This window comes from Rhinolophus sinicus, linkage group LG03 (genome assembly GCF_036562045.2).
Source record: "Rhinolophus sinicus isolate RSC01 linkage group LG03, ASM3656204v1, whole genome shotgun sequence".
Taxonomy (NCBI): Eukaryota; Metazoa; Chordata; class Mammalia; order Chiroptera; family Rhinolophidae; genus Rhinolophus; species Rhinolophus sinicus.
Genome location: NC_133753.1, coordinates 82,335,742 through 82,361,911, shown reverse-complemented (window position 1 = coordinate 82,361,911; position 26,170 = coordinate 82,335,742). Strand labels below are relative to the sequence as shown.

Below are 26,170 nucleotides of genomic sequence, written 5' to 3'. Positions count from 1 at the left end.
AGACCAAGAATGTGAGAGAATTCAGAGGATGAGATGGAAAATGAGGACAGTGTTGGAAACAGTTTAGTTTGGGGTGCCTGTTTGATAGTTATGTGAAGATACCTAGCGGACAAATGCAGATCTAGATCTTAGCAGAGAGCTGTTAGGAAAATATGTAAACAGAGGGTGCCAAAAAATGTATACACATTTTAAGAAAGGAAAAAACCGTATTAAAATTGTAATACTCAATATATACCTATAACAAGAAATGAATACAAGTCATGTGTATACATTTTTTTGGTTTTTGGCACCCCTGGTGTGTGTGTGTGTGTGTGTGTGTGTGTGTGTGTGTGTGTGTATACGTATATATATGTATATATACGTATACACACACACACACACACACACACATATATATACATATGGTATGTGTGTGTGTGTGTGTGTGTTCGTTCTGAGAAGAAAAAATTGGAAAAGAAGGAAAAGCAAGGCAGTAGTTTTTCAGAAATGAAGAGAGGATAAAGATTTTTAGAAGACTGGCCAACAGTATTAAATGACAGAAAGGTCAAGTACAAAATCACTGACAAATGTCTGTTTAGTTTTGCAGAGAAGTAGGAGGCAGAAGTGGAAAGCTGGGTTTTGGAGCAGACAGGAGTTAAGGAAATAGAGCCATCTATACAAAGTACTCTTTAAAGAAGATTGACTGTTTGAAAACGTGGTAAAATAGTAGGTAAACTAAAGGATGATTCAGGGTTAAGGGATTCTTAAGGATGAAGAGAGTTGAAATTAATTATAAGCCGAGAAGGCTGAGAAGGAAGGTGGGAAGGGGATCATCATTAATAGAGTGAAGTTCCTGAAGGGTGAGCTGGAAAGTATAGGTGCTATTATTAGCCCTTCTGAGACCAGAACGATGAAGATGGAAGTAAATGAAGGAAATTGGCAGAAGTTTTTGAGGGCCCAATATAAAATGGAAACTACAAAGTTTTGTTTGCCCCAGTCAGCAGTCAGTAAAGTGGATTTGGCAGAAATACAAGGGAACTGTTGCTGTCAGGATATGGGTATATGATTTAACCATAAAATCTAAGTTTGGTGAGGATTGACTTCATGCTAGGAAATGTCTAATAAGTTGGAAAAAATGGAGTGATCCTATGAGTCAGAGAGTAGATGTGGTTGGCAATAAGAAGTTAGAACAGTGATTCTCAGCCTTGGCTCACATTAGAATACTGATGCTCTGGTCCCATCATATAGATTTTAATACACGGATGTGGGATTTCTAAAAGCTTTGCAGATGATTGATATGCAGCAATGGTTGAGAACCCAAAGAGCATCAGTATGTTAAGGCAGTGGTTGTTAAAATGAATTCTTAAGCAGTGGAACCTCTTCAAATAAATTTTACTAGGAAACCAAATTTGTAAAACTTTTGAAGTAAAGCTACAGCAGGGTGGAAGCCGAGATCTATGCATCTCCAAGAGCCCTCTCCAAGGGCTCTACAAAACCAAAATTGGGAAGTCACTAGACTAGGAGGTGGTAGTCAAAGAGTAAGCTATTAAGGAAGAGTGAGGTTTAAAGGCAGAATAGTTATTACTAGATTAAAACGTCTAGGATGTGGCCGTGATAATGAATTGATGACATCAAATGCAAGTGAAGATATGAAGTTCCACAGCAAGGAAATAGGGTTAGGGTTTTGGGTGGACTACAAGTTGCTAATAGTTTGTCTAGAACACAAATATACAAGTGAAATAGGAATATAAGACTTAAATTATAGCTCAGATATAATAGAGATCTACTGGTCAGCACATTATAGCAAAGTAATTGAGACAAGAATTGATATAGGTGACTTATTAGATTTAGCATAGCAAATTACAGTGTTTATTTTACTTAAAAACAAAGTTATATAAAAAGATTAGTTGCTTTTTGTATTTTTAAAGATGTAAAATGATAAAATTTGATTCAGGCCAATATAGTGTATATCTTAAACTTTAAAAAAAAGTGAAATAAATGGTTTACTTATATAAAGGGAAGTTTTAATGCATTTCCTACCAAATTTACTGTACCACTAATAACACTCACTTTAAAAGACACAAAAGTGAAGATTTTATATAGATGAGATGATTTTAAATATATTGATACCAAATACTCTGGAGTACTATTCTCTAAAGTATTTAGTTATTCCCTTTGGACTTTCTTCAAGGTATTAAGGAACAAATAAATGCAGAACCTTTCAGAAACAGCTGTGAATTAACAGCAGGTGATTCTGTGGTGTGTAGTGACAACGTGTTGCCTTTTTTATTTTTTTTAATGTGGCGAAAATGACTAATCATTGTGCCCTTGTCTAAGGCATGCTTCATCATCTTCAAGTACTTTTTTGGCCAAAGATTTCTAAACATAGAGTGTCCCTAATAAGCTCAGTATTGGATTGAACAGGTCTGATTTGAGAACTATTGGCAGGAGTAGCTGTAATTATTAAATTTACTAAAGAATAAGGTAGTGAAGTTGGCTTTTTGTCAAATGGCAGTAGTCTTATTAGCAAAAAGTCATCATTTGCAGGGTCAGAGTGAAAGGAGGCTCCAAAGAATTCATTCTGTCCTAATTATAGTTTCACCTATACACATTATGCAAAGCTAATATTTAAAGCATTTGCCAAAATTAACTTCCTCTGCATGTTCTATTACAGTGCAGTGAATTGCAGCGGCTTTTTATGTCTTGTTGCTTTGTATGCCATAATAATCTGTAATTATGGGTTTGCTGCAAATGCTGTAGGGTTTGTTTAATCTGACAATCTGAAAAGACAACCCTGAATAGACTTTTTTAAATGAATGCTAGTTACACAAAGCCTTAGAAGCATCGATATCTTCATTTTGCATATTCTCACAAGGAGGGTTATTTTAGAATTTCATTTTGAATTTCTAAATTAGAGCATTTCATGTTTTCTTTATATCTAAGTAGTTATGTAGAAGATACATACGTTCTATAGCTTATAACTCAGATAAATCTAACTGCCCAATTAAGTTGAAAGATTGTTTTTGTAATTCTATATTTATATAGATCCTAAATTTAGAGAAACAACTTAGACAAGAAAATGCTTTTACCTACACCTGAAATCTACATTTATTTCTTAGGTATTCTCAATGTTAATAATTTTGACAGAGTTGTGAACAAGCTCATTTAAATTGCATTCCCACTATCTCTTTTGGGAAGAGCATATATAGGATGGATTGCTACCTGGACTTAGGAGTTTATGTTTTAAGGAAAGAGCTGGCTCATTCTTGCGGTTTATTTATGAGCAAGCTTGATAAAGGAACTCATAAAACCTATGTTACTTATAATGCTCTCAAAATTGAATGATTTATATTGTTTCTGTTAAATCTAGCTTTGTATATGAGTTTTCAATTTATATTTACAAAAAATCTGTTATTCTTAGAGAAAAATGGGGCTTAAGGAGTTTTATTTAATTTGTCCATGATCACAGAGCAAGCCAGGGACAAAGTCAGGAACTCTTCCCTTTTCTGTGATCTATTTCTATTAAATTACACTCTTTTGCTTCTTCAGAAATGTTCCAGAAAAAAGATTCACTGCTTAGAATGAGTCACCTGTTTAAGCTTATCACTCAGTCAAAAGGAAGAAGAAAAAGAGCAGAAATTTTTTTCCTACATCAAAAATAAAAAAATCTTTAATTATGATTTTTATTATCATTTAAGACAAGATTTACTCTTATTTAAATGAGCTTTTACAATTTATCATGGCCATTTATTTAGTAATTTATGCAGAGTAACTTTTGAAGTTACTATACACAGAAAAAAATAAATTTTGAGTTCATTGTTTATGTTACAATGTCTTGCCAAAAGAAAAAGGCAGTTGAACAAAAGAGAAAAAAATACAGGAGTTAGAGTTGTGGAAAAGAAGGAAATACCACCACTGAGCTGGGAAGCAAAAAACCAGAACTGATGTAAAATCTTCTGTGACAGGCAAATCCCTTATCTTCTGTGAACCCATTTGTCCTCATGTGCAAAATGAGACATACTGGCTAGGTCATCTGTAAGGCCCCTTACAGTGTTAACATTATCATATTCTAAGTTACAATTAGAGAAGGGAAAGCAGATATTAGATTCAAGCCACCCCTCTGTTTCTCATCATCTAGTGACATATATTTTTACTTTGCTTACAGTCTTGAAAATGTAGAACTGAATTAAGGTTAATCATTTAGTGTGGTTATCTAGAGTTGAATAACTGATTTTCAGAACTAGCCATAAATATAATGACTAGAACAGTTCAATGTAATTGAGTTTTTAAATAAACTGAAAATGTTCATATGCACATGTATGTAGACATAAAAGTTGATCAATAATGGAAGATTAAAATTTTGGTACTCAGTAACATTTCAAAATCAACCAAAGCCCAAAGGAAACTGTTCTTTTATAGAATTGAAGAAATGGGGAAAGTGTTATTGGTCTTAATGGGATAGCAGCTGGTTTCTTGCTGATTTTCGGCCTGTTTCCCAGTGGTGATGGTTCTGAATCTTAAGGGCTACAGCCTTGAAAATGTAACACTTGTTCTTCTCTCTTGCTTCTTTTTAAGTAATCATATCAGCAATGTACAAGCTAGTCTCCTTAGAAACTTAAATTGGGCTTATTAAGGTTAATTTACATAAAATAAAATTTATCCCTTTTTTGATATGGGAGTTTTACTGTATATTGATTATGTTGGTGGTTACACAGTTCTATACAGTTACCAGAATTCATCACAAAGTACACTTAAAATTAAGGAATTTATCGAATACAGATAATACTTTGACCATCAGGACATTCTCAAATCTATTATTTATTCTTGCAGCTAGGCCACAATATTTCCAAATGATTAACTTTCAGAATATAAACAATACTCAGACAAGATGACTCTGTAACTGTGATAGAACAATACAGAGACAGTCATTCTGCAATCATTTCTATAAGACAAGAACTCTGTAAACACACACACACACAAAACTAAACATTCTCTTCATACATAAATGATTAGTACTTCTTTACCAATGACAACTCACATCCAATCTCCTAGATGAAAAGTATCAAGGTAAACATCACCAAATTGTCCCCACTTCTTGACACCACTCACTCCTGAATTGAATTCCACATCAGCCCTCTTAGAATCACACTGGCAGTCTTGGGCTAGTGGGCTTTGACAGTTACTGTCTAGCTGCACTTCCTCCGTCCTCCCTGTACTCGCTCTTTCTGTGTTCTGTCTTTCTTCTCCCCTCCCTTTCCTTCTCCTTCATGTCCTGCCATTAGGCACCTTGCCTTTTCAGGCCTCCTATTGCTAAATGCTTTGAGTTTTCTCTTTTTACTGTTTCCTATGATTTTTTTAATTTGCTCATGTGAATACGCTCCTTATCTATCTGCTTTCCCTAATGTCCTTTCCTAAGGAAGGGGGAAAATGCCTTTTACATACCACTAACTGCTCAAATGAGACCACAATACCCCGGAAGAATACCTTAGAAAAAAAATACATAAGCAAGCCAATACAGAATTTTTCTTCCTTTAAAGCAAACCTTCCTTGGCATATACTGACTATAATGACTCATTTAAATTGATCCCAACTCCTGAAGTTTAGTGAAAGATAACTTTTCTCTGAAACTTTTACATCGATAAAAGCCATAATTAAGTGTCATTTAAGGCATGCTGCAAACTGTGTTTCTGAATCTGCTCATGAGATAAAAAAAAAAAAAAACTTATCAGTTGGATTTCATTGGCTTTCTAATCTGTGCTAAGTGATTTCAAGTGATTTCTAATAGTTTTTTATCCTTTGAAGGTACTATGTACATTTAAACGCTTAAGTTCAAATTAAGAATCAATAAGCAAAAATTTCAAAAAGGGCTTTCTTATGAAATTAACAACAGAACTTCATCGAAGAACAGTTTTCTTTGCCATCATTCCTACAGTCTAAATTGGAAATACTAATAATTACTGAAATATTTGAATGTGATTTTGATAATGTGATGAAATCCCTACTTGTCTAATGTTTCACTATTAATATGACGTCCTAGGAAGCAACAGTATACCCACTCCCTTATTTATTTTTTTATTTTTTTATTTCTAGTGAAAACTCAGATGCAACAAGGATTAATCTCTATAGCTGCCCGCACTGTTATTACACATCTGGTAAATCACTTGGGCCATTATCCAATGAGTGGTGGTCCTGCTATGTTAACAAGTCAGGTGTGTGAAAATCATGACAATCATTACAGTGAAAGCACCGAACTTTCTCCTGAACTTTTTGAGAGTCCAAATATCCAGTTCTTCGTGTTGAACAATACAACCTTGGTGTCCTGTATCCAGATCAGATCAGAAGAGAGTATCCCTGGGGGAGGTTTATCTGCTGGTCTTGCATCAGCCAATTCTAATGTCAGAATCATAGTACGTGATCTCTCTGGAAAATATTCGTGGGATTCTGCCATCCTGTATGGACCACCTCCTGTAAGTGGCTTGTCAGAACCTACATCTCTCACGCTTTCATTGTCTCACCAAGAAAAGCCAGACGAGCCTCCTACACCTAATGAATGCTCTGAAGATACAACAGTAAGAGATGGGATTTCCTTCCAGTTTAAAAGATTCAGAGAAACTGTACCAACTTGGGATACAATAAGAGATGAAGAAGATGTTCTTGACGAGCTTTTGCAGTATTTAGGTGTAACCAGTCCTGAATGCTTACAGAGAACTGGGATCTCACTTAATATACCTGCTCCGCAACCTGTGTGCATTTCTGAAAAACAGGAAAATGATGTTATTAATGCTATCCTCAAGCAACATACAGAGGAAAAAGAATTCGTTGAGAAACATTTTAATGACTTAAACATGAAAGCTATGGAGCAGGATGAACCAACACCTCAAAAGCCTCAATCAGCATTTTATTATTGCAGATTGCTTCTTAGTATATTGGGAATGAATTCCTGGGACAAAAGGTAAGAATAAAAAAGAAATTGTTTTCTTTTTTTTCTTTTACATATTAGTCTTATTCATCTTTTGATCAACTATTTTAGTCTCTGTCCTTACTAAATTTTATTTACTAAATTAATTATCTGACCATTGGGCAGATTTTTTTTTTTTGAGACTACTGAATTATGTAGATTCAAGGAATAAAAAGGTAACCTAACCCAATAAATTAACTATTAACATTTTCATAATGATTAGCAGAACTATATGACTTAGAAATTATAGCTCATACAATTGAAAAAGATCTTGTTTTTTCCAACCTTCATGTAAGCTAATAGGAAAAACTGTTTTTTCTTATTCACACATGTGTGAGTTTTCCACACCAAGCAGTTCCGACATTACCTGGAGTTAGCACAGGTAGGTTGAAGGCTGAGACCTACAAGACTGCCCCTCACTCCAGACATCAGTTGCAAGTCTGGGCCACCCATACTTCTCACCAACCAGCTATAAATGCGGGGTTCCTACAACCTCCTCCATAGGTTTGATAATTAGCTATAATGGCTCACAGAACTTTTACGTACATTTACCGGTTTATTATGAAGGATAATTAAAGGATATAAATGAACAGCCAGATGAAGAGGTGAAGAGGATGAAGTCTGGAAGGATCCCAAGTGCAGGAGCTTCTGTCCCTGTGGAGCTGAGTGTACCACCTTCCCAGCACATTGAATGTGTTGTGTTCACCAACCTGAAAGCTCTCTGAACGCCCCATAATTTAGGGATTTTTATGGAGGCCTCGTCACATAGATACGATTGATATTAACTCAGTCTCCAGCTCCTCCCCCGTCCCCAGAGATGGAGCTGAAAGTTCCAACCTTCTAATCGTGGTTGCTCTTTCTGGTGATGAGGCCTCATCCTGAAGTTATCCAGGAGCCCACCAAGAGTCACTTCATTAGAACAAAAGATGTTCCAATTACCCAGGAAAACCCAACGGATTTAGGATCTCTGTAAGATGCTCCTGTCACTTCCATCACTCAGGAAATTACAGGGGTTTTAGGAGCTCTGTCAGGAACTGGGGGCAGAGCCCAAATATGTATTTCTTTATTATGTAACATAAGCCTAACAATTTTCAGACAAACAGCAATATGATCATTTCTAGAATGTATCAGAAATTAACTCAAGATTTAGCATCGAATCGAGAAGAATCTGGATTTCATTTTTAACATTTTTGTTTTCTTATGCATGTTGCAAAACCTCATTAAAAACTTGAAATAAACACACAAAGTATTCAAGTAAGTTAGGTAGGAGTTAAATGAAAAGGCGTTAGACTTAAATCAGAAGACCCAGGTTAGAGCCATTTAATCTTTGAGCCTTGGACTGCAATCTACAAAATGAGGAAATGACTCCTACCTCACTAGATACTCATTAGATACTGTACATAAAATACTAAAATTGTACACTAGTATAAAGCATTATTAATATACATTTATTTTTAAATTTCTGAAATTAAAATACTGATACTGATACTGAAAGCTGTAGGGAAATAGGAGAAGAAGCATTATTTAATGTATTGGTTTTGTTCAATTTGTAGTAGGAGGGGAGCTCAGGTACCACTGGATGAATAAATCTTACAGTAATTCAAATGCATGTGAAGCATTGAAACGGAGTTCTACTCATTTGCCTAGAGTTTATAATCTTATTTGATTTAAGACCTTACATTTATTAGAAGGGAGTATCCTCTGCCTTATGGGAAAGCCACATTATATCAGGAACACAATTTGCTTTATGGTATGTCCAAATATAGGTAATTGCCACTCATATAAACACATTATATTTTCTTTTACCATAGAATGGTCTGTGTATTGTCTCTTGAGAAAAATTAAAGGTGGGAGACTATATTTCACCTCAACAACCATTGATTTCATGATTATAATTGTACATATACACTAATGCCCCCATATCTGCGAGGGATGCATTCTAAGATCCCCAGTGGGTGCCTGAAACTGCATTAGTACTGAACCCTATATAAACTTATGTTTGTTCCTGTACATTCATACCCATGATAAAGTTTAATATATAAATTAAGCACAGGAAGAAATTAACATTAATAACTAATAATAGAACAGTTATAACAATATACTGTAATCCAAGTTATGTGAATGTGGTTTCTCTCCCTGCCATAATTGAGATGGCTACTAAGCAACTAACAGGTGGGTAGCATATACAAAATGGATACTCTGGACAAAAGGACGATTCATGTCCCAGGCAGGACAGAGTGAGATTTCATCCTGCTACTCAAAACAGCAAGCAAAATTTATGAATTGTTTATTTCTGGAATTTTCCATTTAACATTTTCGGACCACGGTTGACCATGGGTAACTAAAACTGGATAAGGGGGAAGAGTACTACTGTATTTTGTACCTATAGAACATAGTAAAATTTATACATTGCCTCATAGTGTGAAAAACTGCCACATGTAAGGTAAAACAAGGAAGGAAGCAAATTCCATTTGGATTACACATGCTTACTTGGTAATGGTTTAGATTTTGAGACTATTTTATTTCTCATGAGGAAAAACTTTCTCACATTTTTATGAAACTCTTGAGAAGGAATTTACAAGTATTTTTATTCATTGTTTTCTGGATATGAGTATGGGAAGCTCACAGCCACAAAGAAAAATTGAAATAATCAATTGATAATGATCCACTGGCTGAAATTTATGAGGGCCTGGGTAGAAATAATGACATACATTCTTTACATTTTTTTTAAGGTCTGTTCTCCTTTGTGTTAGAAGTATGGAAAGGCAAAAAAAGTGTTGAGTTGCATGAGTAGAGTGGAAAGTATTTCCAAGACCATCATGTCATTCACTGCAAAGGTGATGAAAATGTTTATAAATTTCCCTGTTTAGGAGGAGCTTTCATCTCTTGAAGAAAAATGAAAAACTACTTAGAGAACTTAGGAACTTGGATTCAAGACAGTGGTAAGTTGTTGGAAAACCTTCAAATTTATAACTAGCAACTGTCAGCTATTTCTCTGTTTATGTGTGAATAATACTGTATTGATGAGTTAACAACTTTCTGAGCAGAAACTATTTCATTTATTTATACCTCAGAAATAATAAACTTTTTAAGAAAAATATAGGACTATATTAAAATGTTTAGTGTCTTTGAATTATTTATACCTTTTTATGCATTTCAGAATCATCTTTTGAATTGCAGAAATCTGATTGAACCTATAAAATGTCCTTTGATTTTCCCATACGTAGATGTTCTCAATATACCCTCTTTGATTAGTCTAAGAGGCCTCAAGTGAAATTACTGGTGAATACAGCTAGTACCTACAAAAATACTAATGGAACAAAAGATGGATATAGTTTATTATATTGCTATAAATCTGATTTCTCTTTAAGCCCTTGGATATGTATCCATTTACATGTGGATTTTGATGTATAAAAACCCTATTATATCGTTATTTTAATGATTTCTAGTTGTCTGATGTGTCTGGACAAGATTTCCTGGGAAACCACTACTAGAAACTGCAAAATATTATTTAACTAAAATTCCCGTAAGGTCAACCTTTGTATATGTGCTACTTTCCTTTCCAGGCTCATAAAAATGAAATTTTGGATAGGTCCTTTTGGGCAATATAACTAGAGGTACATTAATAAAGCGACACTTTGGATGCCATCATTATTAAGAATGCCTGTATTTTTCACATCTAAAATTCACAACCTTCTTAATATCCACATTTCTCACATTCTCACATCTTACTCAACTGTTGGTATACTTTATCTCCAGGTTTTTGCTTTTCCTTTTTCCACAGTAAATCTGCCCACCCACCTGATTTCACTTGCCTTTCTATCCAACAAACTCATATTGTCAACTATTTTTAAAATGCCACATCTAGCACCCTCAAAACTGTTCTTCATTTAAGCTTACCGTGTTTCCCAAAAAATAAGAACTAGTCAGAATCAGCTCTAATGCTTCTTTTGGAGCAAAAATTAATGTAAGACCCGGTCTTATTTTACTATAAGACCGGGTCTTATATAGTGTAAGACCGGGTCTTATATTAATTTTTGCTCCAAAAGATGCATTAGAGCTGATTGTCCGGCTAGGTCTTATTTTCGGGGAAACACGGCATATATGTGGGAATCACCAGTTCTCTAATCAGAATCATTCTTACCATCTACTTTCTCTACTCCTAGGCAGCAGTAGAAAATTATCAAATCAGTTTGATATAGAGAGGTACTGTAGATTCATGCTCCTTTATTCAGCAATGTCTTCTCTACCGTTTGGCAAATTTTTTATCCCTTGTTCACTTCTTTGTTTCTCAGAGTAATTATTATATGTACCACTTCTTTATTACTCAAGCCCTTCATTATAGTTAAAAGGTCATCTCTACTCTCACCTCACTCAGAATTCAGTTCAAATTTTTGACCTCCTATATGAAAGACGATCTGCTAGAACAGTAGTTCTTAACCGTTCTTCTTTCTCGACACATTCACATTTTAATACATTAGTCAATCTCGTTAAATAAATCCAGTGATTCTGACAATTGGGAAACTAGTTTGAAACAAGCCACCCACCATGCCATCACTAGTCTGCAGGAATGCAAAGTGAATAGGATGATTCAGGCCTTTCTCACATCAAACAACTCTGCCTTAATCTTCCTATCTTTACAATTTCTATGTTCAGCCATCTTCTCTTGCTCACCTTAAGTTTCAGAAAAAGCCTTTTTTTCCTGTCTGTACTTCTGCTTCCCACCTTCTCTGCCTGCTCTAGTATCTTCAGAAACTTATCCTTTCTTTATCTTGGATTTCTGCTTACTCCTGTTACAGTATGCATGTTTATTGTCTGCCTTTAAACAAAGCTTTCCTCAGTTACTCCCCTTTCAAGCTACAGTCTATCCCTTTCATGTCTATTACTACCAAATTTATGAAAAAATATAATCTTTACTCACTTCCTATAATTCCTAACTGGGTGTTGTTTTTAACTTTCTGAGTACCATTTATCGAAGAGACTATCTTTTCTTCATTAGCTAGTCGTGGCTGCCTTGTCAAATATTCATTTACTGTATATGCATGGGTTTATTCCTAGGCTCTCTTGTTTTGTTCCATTGATCTATGTGTCTGTTTTTATGCCAATGATATATTGTTACAATTACTATAGCTTCATAATATAGTTTGAGATGTAACATGTATTGGAAGACTAAACAGGTGAGAATACCTAAGACAAGAAGAATGTGTGTGGGTGGGGTGAGAAAGAAGACTAGGCCCATCAAATATTAAATTATAAAGCAGTAATAAATTAAACAGTAACATCTGCACCAATTTGATAGACAAATCAATAAAAATAAACAGATAGCTTTGAAACAGACAGCTTAATATTTCATACAGGAAACATCAGATCAACAGGAAAGGTATGGATGATTGAACAAATTATAGAAATAGACTATTCTCCAACATTCAAGCTAGTTCCGTTTCTCATTTCATACAGCAAAATGTATTTCAGGAAAAAAGAATTAAATGTAAAATAATTGCCATCCCAACCAAATATTAAAGATGTAGAAGGAAATATAATAGACTGTTGAACTGATTTCAAGACAGAACTCTCTAAGCACAACTGAAGAAATCCAAAGAAAAAAGACTGAGATATAATTACATAAAAATGAAAAACCTGTATGTTAACTTCAAATTGTTGAAAACTGAAAGTCAAACAACTGAGAAAACTCCCACAATCAGTACAAAAAATAATCCTTAATACGCACAAATATATAAGAGCTCTTAGAATTAGGAAAATTTTCTAAATAGAAAAAAAAACTGAGAATTTGAAAACAGACTAAAATTTCTTACAAATACATGAAAAATATTAACTTCACCTGTCATAAAGAGCTATAAATTAGAGTTATGATCTGCCTCTCAAGCTATAAAGATTAAGAAAAGGTGGTTAATATCTGGTGCTGGCCAGGTTGAAGTTATATTGTTATTCTTACACAGTGTTGGTAGGATTAGAAATTAATGTTTCGTGGAAAACAATTTTGCAATATATATGGACTGAAATAAGTTCTTATGCTTTGGCCGAATAATTCTATCTCTAGAAATCTATCCTAGGGCAAGAAATTTTTTGAATTTAAATTTTTAAAAGTTAAATGAGAAATTTATTAAAATTTAATTTTTTTAAATTTAAATGCCCAATAATCACAGAATTTGGCACCATAAAAAATTATTTTTGAAGAATATCAAAATATTCTGAGGTAAATGTTCACAATATAAAATTTAAAAAGAGATAACTTACTATATATTACTATGATTCCAGTTTTGTAAGACATAAAAAAAAATCGTTAGTATATGTCTATCCAAAAAGAAAGACTGAAGATACATTCTGTTAGGGTTATGTATCACATTTATCGATTTGCAGATATTGAACCATCCTTGCATCCAAGGAATGAATCTTTATTATGTTTTATGATCCTTTTATGTGCTGTCAATCTGTTTGGTAGTATTTTGTTGAGAATTTTTGCATCTATATTCATCAGGGATATTGGCCAGTAATTTTCTTTAGTGTTCTTACCTGGCTTTTATATCCGGGTATGCTGGCCTGTTAAAATGAGTTTGGGAGTGTTCCCTCTTCAATTGCTTGGAGGAATTTGAGGAGAATTGGTATTAATTTTTTAAATATTTGGTTGAATTCACCCATGAAACCATCTGGTCTTGGGGTTTTCTCTGTTGGGAGGTTTTTGATTACTGATTGAATCTGCTTAGTAGTTACTGGTCTGTTCAGATTTTCTGTTGCTTTGCAATTAAGTCTTGGTAGGTTGTATGTTTCTAGAAACTTACCTATTTCTTCTAGGTTTGTTTTGCTGCAATGTAGTTGTTCATAGTAGTCTCTTATGATCCTTTGTATTTCTGGGGTATCAGCCACAATGTCTTCTTTTTTTTTTTTTTTTTTTTAATTAATTTATTTATTTAAGTCAAGTTGTTGTCCTTTCAATCTTAGTTGTGGAGGGTGCTGTTCAGCTTCAACTTGTTGTCCCTTCAGTCTTAGTTGTGGAGGGCACAGCCCAGCTCCAGGTCCAGTTGCCGTTGCTAGTTGCAGGGGGCACAGCCCACCATCCCTTGCGGGAGTCGAGGAATTGAACTGGCAACCTTGTGGTTGAGAGCCCGCGCTCCAACCCAACTGAGCCATCCGGGAGCTCAGCGGTAGCTCAGTTCAAGGTGCCATGTTCAATTTTAGTTGCAGGGGGCTCTGCCCACCATCCCTTGCGGGACTCGAGGAATTGAACTGGCAACCCTGTGGTTGAGAGCCCGTGCTCCAACCAACAACTGAGCCATCCGGGAGGCAGCTCAGCTCAAGGTGCCGAGTTCAATCTTAGTTGCAGAGGGCAGAGCCCACCATCCCTTGCAGGACTCGAGGAATTGAACTGGCAACCCTGTGGCTGAGAGCCCACTGGCCCACGTGGGAATCGAACCGGCAGCCCTCGGAGTTAGGAGCATGGAGCTCTAACCGCCTGAGCCACCGGGCCGGCCCACAATGTCTTCTTTTTCATTTATAATTACATTTATTTGGGTCCTCTTTTTCCTTGGTTAGTCTAGCTAAAGATTTGTCAATTTTTATCTTTTCAAAGAACCAACTCTTGGTTTTATCCTTTCTATTTTGCTGTTCTCTGTCTCATTTATATCTGCTCTGATCTTTATTACTTCCTTTTTTCTGCTAAATTTGGGCTTAGCTTATTTGTTTTTTTCCCTAGTTCCTGTAGGTATAAAATTAAGTTGTTTGTTTGAGCTCTTTTTTTTTTCTTGATGTACATGCATACGTGTTTATTACTATAAACTTTTCTCTTGGAACTGCTTTTGTTGCATTCCATAAATTTTGGTGTGTTGTACTTTCATTTTTGTTTATCTTAAGATATTTAATTTTTTTTCCTTGATCCATTGGTTGTTCAAGAGTGTATCATTTAAATTTAATACACGTGTGTATTTTCCAGCTCGCTTTCTGTTGTAGATTTCTAGTTTAATTCCATTGGGGATGGAAATGATATTTTATATAATTTCTATCTTCTTGAATTTATTGAGACTTGTTTTGTTTCTTAACACATGATCTATTCTAGAAAACGTTCTGTGTACACTTGAGAAGAATGTGTATTCTGCTGCTGTTGGGCAGAATGTTGTGAATATGCCTGTTAGGTCTATTTGCTATGGAGTGTTGTTCAAATTTACTGTTTCCTTATTGATTCTGTGTATGAATGATCTATCCATTATTGATAGTGGGGTATTAAAGTCCCCAACTGTTATTGCTGTTTATTTCATTTTTCTGTTAGAATTTGATTTATATATTTAGGTGCTCCAATGTTGCATGTATAAATATTTACAATTGTTATATCTTCTTGATGGATTGACTCCTTTATCATTATAGTGTCCTTTTTCTCTTTGAACAATTTTTAACTCACAGTCTATTTTGCCTGATAAATGTGTAGCTACCCTTACATTCTTCTGTTTACCATTTGCTTGAAATATCCTTTTCCATCCCTTCATTCTCATTTTCTGTGTGTCCTTAAAGCTAAATGTAGTGTCTTATAGGCAGCATATCGTTTGGATCTCATATTTTATCCATTTAGCCATTTGTGTCTCTTGATTGGAGGATGTAATCTATTTACATAAAGTAATTATTGATAGGTAAAGATTTACTAATGCCATTTTGTTAATTGTTTTCTGACTGTTTTATAGGTCCTTTATACCTTGCTTCCTCTCTTGCTGTCTTCATTTATTATTTGATGACTTTTTATAGCAGTGTGCTTTGACTCCTTGATAATAATCTTTTGTGTATCTACTGCAGGTTTTTCCTTTGTGGTTATCATGAGACTTACATAAAATGTCTATTTATAACATCCTATATTAAGCTGGTAACAGCTTAACTTTGATAGCATATACAGAAACTTTTTGTTTTTCCTTTTTTCCTTTCATTTTAGGTTATTGATGCTGCAAATTTACATCTTTTTATATTATGTACCAGTAACAAATTTTTGTGGTTATGGTTATTTTTTTAAACCTTTTTTTAACTTTTAAAGTAGGGTTGTAAGTGAATTATGCACCACTATTACAGTGGGCTTTTTTTTTTTCCTTGATGCAAATAATCTATTGACTCTTTTCAAAGAAAGTGTTTCTCATTTATTATATCTCTTACATTCTCTTTTCTAACTAATTTCTGTTCTGTCATTTCCTTCTTGTTCATAAGCTTTAAATTGTTCTCTTTTTTTTTCTTTCTTTGAATGTTACTTGTCTTAATTTTATTCTTTATTAGTTAACAATTAAATAGTCTTAGGGTATAAAATTTTTCTGAGTATAGCTTCTGTCTATGCGTTTAGTCTCAGCTTAGACATCATTTTTTCTGAAAAGCCTTTCCCTCCACTATCACCAGTCTTTTACCTCCCTCCCCAATCTATGTTTGGTTCTCCTTGCATGTGCTCTCACAGACCCCCATAACACTTCCATGTCATAGCATTTATCATACTGTATTAATGTTATTATATATATATGTATGTATGTATGTATATATATATATATATATGTGTGTGTGTGTGTGTGTGTGTATCTATATATATTTTTCTATGTTCTTATTGCTTCTTTCCAAAACAGTTATAGTAACTTTAAATAGTCTGTGAGTTCTCATATCCTAACTCTTCCCCGTAATAATTTATCATTGGTACTAGATGGTCAATCCTTGAGGGTAGGAATCTCTTGCTGTCTTGCTCAGCATGTGTTCTCAGACCTCTGCTACTTCACTGAAACTAACCTCCTGAAGATTAGTATCCCCACCAGTAAGTCTAAAGTTTGCTCAGTCCACATCAGCCTCTTTATCTAATTAATTAGATTTAATGAACTTATTAAGCATTTTTTTTATTATAGCAGTTTTAGGTTTACAAAATAATTGATTGCGAAGTACAAAGAGTTCCCACATACCCTTTCCCCCTACGCATAGTTACCCTCTCATTTATATCTCACGTAAGTGTGGTATATTTGTTAAAATTGATGAGACAATTTGACATATTATTATTAACTGAAGATCTTAGTTTAAATTAAAGTTCATTCTTTGTGTTATACATTGTATGAGTTTTGACAAATGTGTGATGACTTGTAGTCACCATTGTAATATACATAATAGTTTCACTGCCCTAAAGAAACCCTGAATATTATATCCCCTGAAAGTTTAATACTTGTCTGTTCTTTATAATGTTCTTCTTCCCTGGCTTCTGTAACACTAAAATTATCTTGTTCAACTCCTAGCTCTCTATTCCCAGTTTGTCTTCACTGGCTCATCTTCTGCCTCCTAACCCATAACATAGTTTTTCCTCTCATTGGGATATCTCCCATATCTTTTTACTCCCATTCTTTTCTGTCCATTGTACTCCTCTCTGTCAGTTCTCAGTCATGATTTTGCTCCTACTATAAATTTGTACCTGCCTACTTACACCATTTCCAGGTCACCATTTCTTTCCCAAATCAGATCCTCCTGCTCATTTTCCCAATTATGTTTAGAAGTACTATTTCAGTCACCCAAACTTTACATTTTCTTTCCCTTAGTCTTTGATTTTCATAATTGTGATGTCAATATTTTATTATCTCTCACCTCTGTCTCCTTTTCCTGATGTTAACCCCTTGATTCATGGCCTTATTACTTCTAAGAGAGTTACAACGACTCTTTAAGTATTCTCTAGGCCCTCATCTCTTAACTCTTCCCCATCTAGACAGTCCTCATCACTAGAATAATCTTTGTAAAGTAAAATTTTTATTTTATTCTTTAGTGACTTCCCAAAGCCTGATCAGACTCTTTACTCTAGAACTCAGGCCATACCACCCAATCTTGCCTATTCATGGTGTCTGTACATTACTTCATGCTTTTCTACTTCTTCCTTCTTGCTAAAACTGCTTTCATTCTCATGTATACCTAGTATATGGAAGACATCTTCCTTGAGACAGCATACATGTACAGTTTTTTAATGGACATTTTATAGTTTTAGACCTTATGTTTATATATTTGATCCATTTTTTATTTAATTTTTGTATATGGTGTGAGGTAAGAATCCAACTTCATCCTTTTGTAAGTAGATACCGGTTGTCCAGCACCATTTGTTGAAAAGACTATTTTTTTCCCAATTGAATTGTCTCAGTATCATTTTCAAAGAGCAATTGATGATAAATATAAGGGTGTATATCTGGACCCAAGATTCTGTTCCATATAGATCTATATATTTGTTCTTATGGCAGTACCACAGTGTATTGATTTCTGTAGCTTTATAGCAAGTTTTAAAATTGGGAATTATGAGTCCTCCACTTCGTTATCTTTTTTTAAAATTGTTTTGACTGTCCTAGATTTTTTGCATTCTTCTCTGAATTTTAGGATCAGCTTGCCAATTTCTACAAAAAAGGCAGCTGGAATTTTTATAGGGATTGCATTAAGTTGGTAGATCAATTTGAGGAGTATTATCATCATAATAATCTTAAGTCTTCCGGTCTTAATGGGGGAATTTTTTAAAGATCTTTATTTATTTTTTTTTTGACAATCATTTGTAGTTTTCAGAGTACAGCAGGTCCTTGAATAATGTCATTTTGTTCATTATTATTTCATTATAACATTGACGAGAGAGGAAAAATCTATTCTGCATGGAGTTTGCACATTCTTTCCGTGCCTGCGTGGGTTTTCTCTGGGTACTCCAGTTTCCTCCCATATCCCAAAGATGTGCACGTTAGATTGACTGGCATGTCTAAATTGTCCCAGTATGAGTGAGTGTGGGTGGGTGTGTGAGTGATACCTGCAATGGAATGGCATTTCTCCAGGTTGCTTCCTGCCCTGTACCCTAAGCTACTGGGATAGGCTCTAGCCACCTGAGTCTTTGCACTGGAATAAACAGGTTAGAAAATAATTGTCTTCTTTTTATTAATCTTTATTAAATGTATGTATATTTCATAATTATTTCAGTGCTTTATATTAGAAGTGTTTGGGGGTCTTTATTTAGAAGTTTGGTGATGTTTTTGTGACTAGAAATATGCAGTAGGAACTTAACTCTTGTTTATATCAGCTGATAATATAATTGGTTTCATTATACATCATTTGGCTTAGTCACAGTTTCCAAGAACCTAACAATGAAGTTAAGTGAGGACTTACTGTATAAGTTTGTACTTCTGTTAAATGTATACCTAAGTATTTTTACTATTTTTGATGCAGTTATAAAAGGAATTGTCTTAATTTTGTTTTTGGATGGTTCATTGCAAGTGTATAGTAATACAATTGATTTTTTTGTATTTCGTATTGTATCCTGAACCCTTGCTGAACTCATTCATTAACTTTAATAGCTTTTTAGTGTATTCCATTGGATTTTCTGTATACAAAATCTTCTCAGCTGCCAATGGAGGTGGTTTTACTTCTTCCTGTCAATCAGATTACTAATTCAATCTCTTTACTTGTTATTGATCTATTCGGACATTCTATTTCCAATGACTTGGTTTTAGTAATTTGTGTCTGTCTAGTAATTTGTCCATTTAATCTGACTCATCTCATGTTTTGGCATACTGTTGTTCACAGTATTCCCTTATAACTCTGTAAGATATTTAGTTCTGTAAGATATGTAGTGATGTCTCTTCTCTCATTCCTAATTTTAATAATTTGAGTATTCCTTTTTTCTTGCTTAGCCTGGCTATAGGTTGTCAATTTTGTTTATCATTTCAAAGAACTAATTATTGGTTTCATTGATTTTTCTGTGTTGTTTTTCTGTTTTCTCTATTTCATTTATTTATTTACACTCTAGCCTTTATTATTTCCTTCTTTCTGCTTGCTGTGAGTTTAGTTGTTGTTCTTTCTCTAGTTTCTTAAGGTGAAAGATTTAGTTATTGATGTGAAATCTTTTCATCTTTTTTAATATAGCCATTTACATCCATAAGTTTTCCAGTGATATTATGTTTCTATTTTCATTCATCGCTAAGTATTTTCTAATTTCCCTTGCGATTTCATCTGTGACCTATCAGTTATTCAGTTTCCACATAAATGTGAATTTCCCAAATTTTCTTCTTTTATTGATACCTAATTTCATTCCATTGTTTTTAGAAACTAAGACCTAGCATGATTTCACTCCTTTCAAATGTACTGAGGCTTGTTTAGTGGCCTACCATGTGGTCTACCTGAAAGATGTTCCCTGTATGCTTGAGAAGAATGTGTTTTCTGTTACTATTGGGTAGAGTGTTCTATAGATGTCTGTTAGGTTTAGTTGATTTATACTGTTATTCAAGTCTTCTGTTTTCTTGTTGATATTCTTTTAGTTGTTCTGTCCATTATTGAAAGTTGGGTATTGATGTCTCCAATTGTAATTGTTAAAATACTTCTGCCTTCAATTCTGTCTGTTTTTGTTTCATGTATCTTGAAGCTTTCTTGGTGGGTGCATATATGTTTTTAATGTTTGCATCTTTGATTGACCTTTTAACATTATGAAAGTCTCCTTATCGCTAATAACGTTTTTTGTTTTAAAGTTTGATATTAGTATAGCCACTCCAACTCTCTTGATTACAATTTGCATGGTATCTTTTTCCATTTCTTTTATTTTCAACTTTATGTGTGTCTTTGAATCAAAAGTGCATTGGTGGTTGTGGTGGTGGTTTGCTTGGTCATTTGCTTACTGTCTAGTAACTTGGCTGAACTAAGCCTGCAAAATCTATCCCCCACAGTGTGCAGCCTCTAATCTCCATTCTCAAAAAAAAAAAAAAAAAATTTAGCCTGGCTACCAAGGGGTCTCCCCTGGAGTGACCTAATCTACTTATTAATCAAAGTTTGTCCTTTATCCCCCTGAACCGGTTAGATTTTTGTTGTTTACTGTGGATGTGTGCATGACTTAGAGGTGGCTCTCATGTTCATAGTGTTAACGTTTTTTTGCCCCATGTTCACCCAGAGACTTGGAGGTTCGCTCTTTGTTTGAACAAAGGTACAGCCTTGGGCATGTGCAGTCTACTAGACTGCCAAGCATGGCTGGGTGCTATTTTTAAGTCTTGGCTTCCTAGAAGCCGACCCTGAGTTCAAGTCGGGTATTACTATTCAACACCAGTGAGGCTTTACCTCGTATTGATAGTCTTTGTAGCTTAGCGATTGCTTTCATGTCTATCCCACATGTCATTCTGATTGCTCCTGTGTGGGTGCAATAAAGTGAACACGCAGTCTTTCAGCCCCTCGAATTGACTGTGCTCGCAGGATGGCTCTTTTTGACCATTTCTTCCCGGTTCTCTCCATTAAAACTTCTGGCTGCTTTGCTGTTTTGCTTGTGTTGTAATGCTGCTAGCTTCTCTTAACCGCTTTCCACCAACATCGCCTTTGTTTTTGACAACACCATTAGGCATGAAGTTCTTCAAGCTTGTTCCAAAATAAAGTCATTCCCCTCACGCTCAGCTGTTGCTGCCGCTGAGTTCTTGTATTTATTAAAAACTTGCCTTTCACTCTGAGCAGATCTCAGCTGGGCTCAGGAACCAATTTTTCCCAGAGTGACACCCTCACGCTACTACTCAGCACCTGGGTGGGACTGAGTGTTCCTTTTCTTCTTGTCCCTCCGGTGTGAAACCTCCACCCTACTTATAACCTGGAGTAGGGAAGATTAGGACACATTTTTGCACCTAGGGCTTGTGTCGTAAGAGTGGGAGCTGGGTGAGGTACGGGAGACCTCATTTTCTCAGCCATAGCTGCCTGGCAGAGCTTCTGCAACATGGGGCTGGAGAGGATGAGGAACACAGCCAGCCTGCCCTTTTCAGGGTGCAACCGAATATTCCTAGACTGGGAACTAGAAGGGAAAGGGAACTCCTATCTTGGCCTGAGTAGAATGCCCAGGTTAAAGTTTCTGTAATGTGAAGGGGTGGGGTAAAGGAGCAGGTCGTGGCTCAAATGTCAGAGAATTTCTCTGTTCGTATCAGATTTAGTAGATTTTCTTGAATAAATGTTTCTCCTTTTGTTATATGCCTTAGGACAATATCCAGAGACTTTAAATGATTTTGTTTTTTAAATCATTTTCACCAGTTAAATTGTTATTTGCTTGAGACAAAGTCCACTGAGAGACTCATTCTGTAATTCTGGAAGTACCCCTCCAAAATATTATATTTTACTCTTCCACTAGATTATCCTAATGATACAATGAATAAACCGATGGTTTGCCTAAAGTAAAATATCGCCATTAGTGAAAACAGCTAAAATATCTTTGTTTCTGATTTTAAGTTGCTGATAATGAAACCCACAATCATGACTTGACAGCTTCTTCAAGATGTGTAGGAGAATCTGGATGTCTAAACTTTTAAAATACTGTCAGTAATTATTTACTTGTAATTGTTGTTGGATGTGGTTTGTTTGTTCTTTAATTCCTACATAATAAAGTATTGAAAATATTCTCATAAACTTTGTTAGTCCCTGCTTTTGTTAAATTAACCTAGTTCAAATGTTGTGTGATCTGGTTAGCTTGGAAAGACAAATTTCATACAAGAAATGTGCTTTCATGAACATTTTTAATTTTAGGGGTAACTGAAAATAAAATGTCCAAGAACTTGACACTCCATACAGTTTTATAATATTTATGTATACATCTCTTATTCTGTAGTGTGAGTACTTTGAAGAAATGAATCATTTCTTACTCATCTCTGTTCTCCTAATTTTATTTCTACAACACAATCCCTTTAACTCTGGGATTCAGCCACATTGTACAACGGCAACTCTTCAGATGCTTCATGGGTTGGCACCTTGTGTCTTTCCTGTTACACTTTCTCTTTTCATTCATCAAATCTTACTTACCTTCACGCAACTCAGTGTTACTTTCTTTAAGTTTCTGTTTCTCCAATCAGAAGTAATCATGCCTTTCTTCTGTTCCAGGGGCAGTTTTGTAACTTTTACAATTTTTTCCTTAAAATTATTTATCTCCCTCTTTAGATTATAAGATTTAACTCATGTTTATCTTTTTATTGCCACATACTTTGTACATAGAACTTAATTCCTGGATGAATGAATGGATAAATTAATAACTAAGTGAATGGTGTTATATTTTGTTTTACAGCCGAGAGACACACAAGATTGCAGTATTTTATGTAGCTGAAGGACAAGAAGATAAACATTCCATTCTCACCAATACAGGAGGAAGTCAAGCATATGAAGATTTTGTGGCTGGTCTTGGTTGGGAGGTACTGTTTTTAAATTATACCAATTATTAAATTGGTATAATTTGCTATTATTAAATTATACCAATCATTTTATTTTTATTTGGAAGCAATGGTGTTCTTTTTCTTTCTAGCTCATTTTTGAAGTGTATTTTAGGAGATTCAGCAACTTAACAATGGGTTTCTTATCGTTTCTGCCTTATGTCTACAAAGACTGCAGCAGCTGGGACTTTGAAAGGAAAATTGTTGATGTTTTATGAGAGAATGTATTGTCAGAGAGGGTAAAACTCATAGGTTTAAAGATTTGGATTTTTCTCACAGCTGTGACCATAAGACTTGTGGTCTCCAAACTAAGACATGAATATCTTTAGGACTATAGCAAGGCTTCCCATGGGGTATGTCGGCATGGTTAGTTTTGAGGAGATTAGTTTCCAGAGCCTTAACTTTACTAAAATTAATGCCTGAGAACCCTTCTTCAATCTCTTCCCTTTTTTCCTATCCTTCAATTTTGAAAAGAAAGGCTTACCACTTACTCACGCGTGTCCTACATTGTCCAAGAAGGTTTGGCACCAAAAAAAGTACAGTTAAGAGGGCATGTTCCTGAGAGACAGTGTCTCTGAAAGCAAAGAAAGAAATATGGAAAGGGAATTCTGGTCAAGATGGTGGAGTAGATAAACGCTGTGCTTACCTCCTCTCACAATCACATCAAAATTACAACTTAACTACAGAACAGCCATTATTGAGAATTGCCTAAAGTCTAGCTGAACTGAAGCCCTGCAACTAAGGACATACTGAAGAAGCCACCTCACGACTAGTAAGAGAAGAAGAGATGTTGAACAGGCTGGTCCCACACCTGCTTGTAATCACTAAAAATCGAGAGGAATATCTCAGCTGCGGAGGTCCCCCTGGCAGAAGCGAGGGGTCCCAGCCCCACACTAGGCTCCCCAGCCCAGGGTTCCACTGCAGGGGAAAGAAGTCCCCATAACTTCTGGCTGTGAAAACCAGTGCAGATTGTGGCTGAGTGAGACAGAGGGCGGCTGGAGTCCCAGGTGCTCCTCTTAGAGAGCCTGCGCATGGACTTACTTGCTGACAGACTCCCTTACTCTGAGCTTCAGCACTGGGGCAGCAGTTTGAAAGGCAACAGGAACATACGGAGAGGAACTGGATTGTCTGGCTTCAGGGTGAGGGCACGAGGGACAGCTTTCTTATGGACAAAGTAGCTGACGGAAGCCATTTTTCCTTTGTTGAGCACTCCCCACTCCTTGTGTGCAGACACAGGAAGTCACCATATCTCAGTCTCCAGCCACCTGGTTAACACCGTTCATTCGCCCCATTCCTAGTAATTCACTGAGACCCCTTTCCCCCAACTTTCAGGCCCACCCAAGTAACTTTCAGTGGTTTTTTCCCATACAAATGGCCTGCCTTAGCTCATGTTGCGGACTTGCCTAAAATTTGGGTTTCACAAAACCCAAACAAGCAGAATCTGACTTTGGCATGTCCCCTACCTGGCTGAGCAGCCCTAAGCCCAGCAGTAGCAATAGCTGGCCTCAGTTGGAGGCTTGGCCTCTCAAGGCACCGCCAAGCCCAGCACAGACAGCAGCCATCTGCAGATTGCTTTGTGGCTCATGCCAGGTGACCCTGGGGAGGGCACAGGCTGCTGCCAAACTTGGTCTACAGTAGATCCACTCCCAGGAGGTCCTGGGGCTGGCACTCCCAGTGGCCAGCTTCAGACTGAGCCAGAGCATCGCCCAGCCTACTTAAAGTACAACACACCAAAGGCCAGACTGGATAGATACCAGGGCTCCACTAAAGCAAATCTTGCTTTATAGGGTCAGTCATTGCACCACAGCTCCACTGTAGTCACCGCCAGTCCTCATATGAGTCAGCCCCTCCCATTGACATGCAAACAGCAACAAAGGCTCAACTACCAACAGGAGGGCACACACAACCCACAAAAGGTACCTACCTGGAGCACCCTACTCAGTGACTAGGGAGACTAGGCCCCAGAGGACTCCATAGGCCACTCTACTAAGTCTGGGAGGCATATCAGTCTTACCTGATACATAGAAACAAACACAGGGAGGCAGCCAAAATGGGGAGACAAAGAAACATGTCCCAAATAAAAGAACAGCACAAAGTTCCAGAAAAAGAACTAAACGGAGACAAACAATCTACCAGACACAGAGTTCAAAACACTGGTTATAAGGATGCCTGATGATCTCAAGGAGAACTTCAACAAAAAGACAGGAAACATTTAAAAAAAAAAGTCAGAAATAATACAATAACTGAAAGAATATATTAGAGGAAATGAACATTAGATGAAGCAGAGGATCAAATTAGCAATTTAGAAGATAAGTAGCAGAAAACACCCAAACAGCACAACATGAAGAAAATCCAAAAAAATAGAGTTTAAGTGGCCTCTGGAACAACATCAAGCAAGTGTACCAACATTGGCATCATAGGGGTACCAGAAGGAGAAGAGAGAGAGCCAGGGATTGAAAACCTGTTTGATGGAGCAGTGACAGAAAACATCCCTAACCTGGTGAAGAAAATAGACATACAAGCCCAGCAAGTGCAGAGTCCCAAACAAGATGAACCCAATGAGACCCACACCAAGGCACAGCATAATTAAAATGCCAGAGATTAAAGACAAAGAAAGAATCTTAAAAGCAACAAGAGAAAAGCAGTTACCTACAAGAGAGCTCCCATAAAATTGTCAGCTGATTTCTCAACAGAAACTCCTCAGGCCAGAAGGGATTGGCATGAAATATTCAAAGTAATGAAAAGCAAGGACCTATAACCAAGATTACTCTACCCAGCAAAGCTATCATTTAGAATCGAAGAACAGATAAAGAACTTCCCAGATAAGACAAAGCTAAAGGAGGTCATCACCATCAAACAATATTACAAGAAATGTTAGAGGGACTTCTTTAAGGAAAGAAAAATAAAGATCAAAAATAGGGTAATAAAATGGCAATAACTACATATCTATCAATTATTTTCAGTGTAAATGGGTTAAATGCTCTCATAAAAAATATAGGGTGGCTGAATGGATAAGAAAACAAGACCCTTACATATGCTGCCTACAAGAGACTTACTTCAAATAGCAAGA

General features: G+C 35.8%; 1 protein-coding gene across 16 annotated transcripts in view; it reads left to right on the top strand.

The window, feature by feature from the left end:
- RALGAPA1 (Ral GTPase activating protein catalytic subunit alpha 1) overlaps positions 1 to 26,170 on the top strand; it is a 212,429-nt gene that overhangs the window by 134,173 nt on the left and 52,086 nt on the right. For all 16 annotated transcript variants that reach the window (XR_012494845.1, XM_074328151.1, XM_019750426.2 and 13 more), the window contains 3 exons: positions 6,070 to 6,931; positions 9,808 to 9,879; positions 22,959 to 23,082. Coding sequence is in view for 15 of the 16 variants with exons in the window: in XM_074328151.1 (XP_074184252.1) it covers positions 6,070 to 6,931; positions 9,808 to 9,879; positions 22,959 to 23,082 (1,058 nt within the window). In the remaining variant the exon portion in view is untranslated. The remainder of the gene's footprint in view (positions 1 to 6,069; positions 6,932 to 9,807; positions 9,880 to 22,958; positions 23,083 to 26,170) is intronic.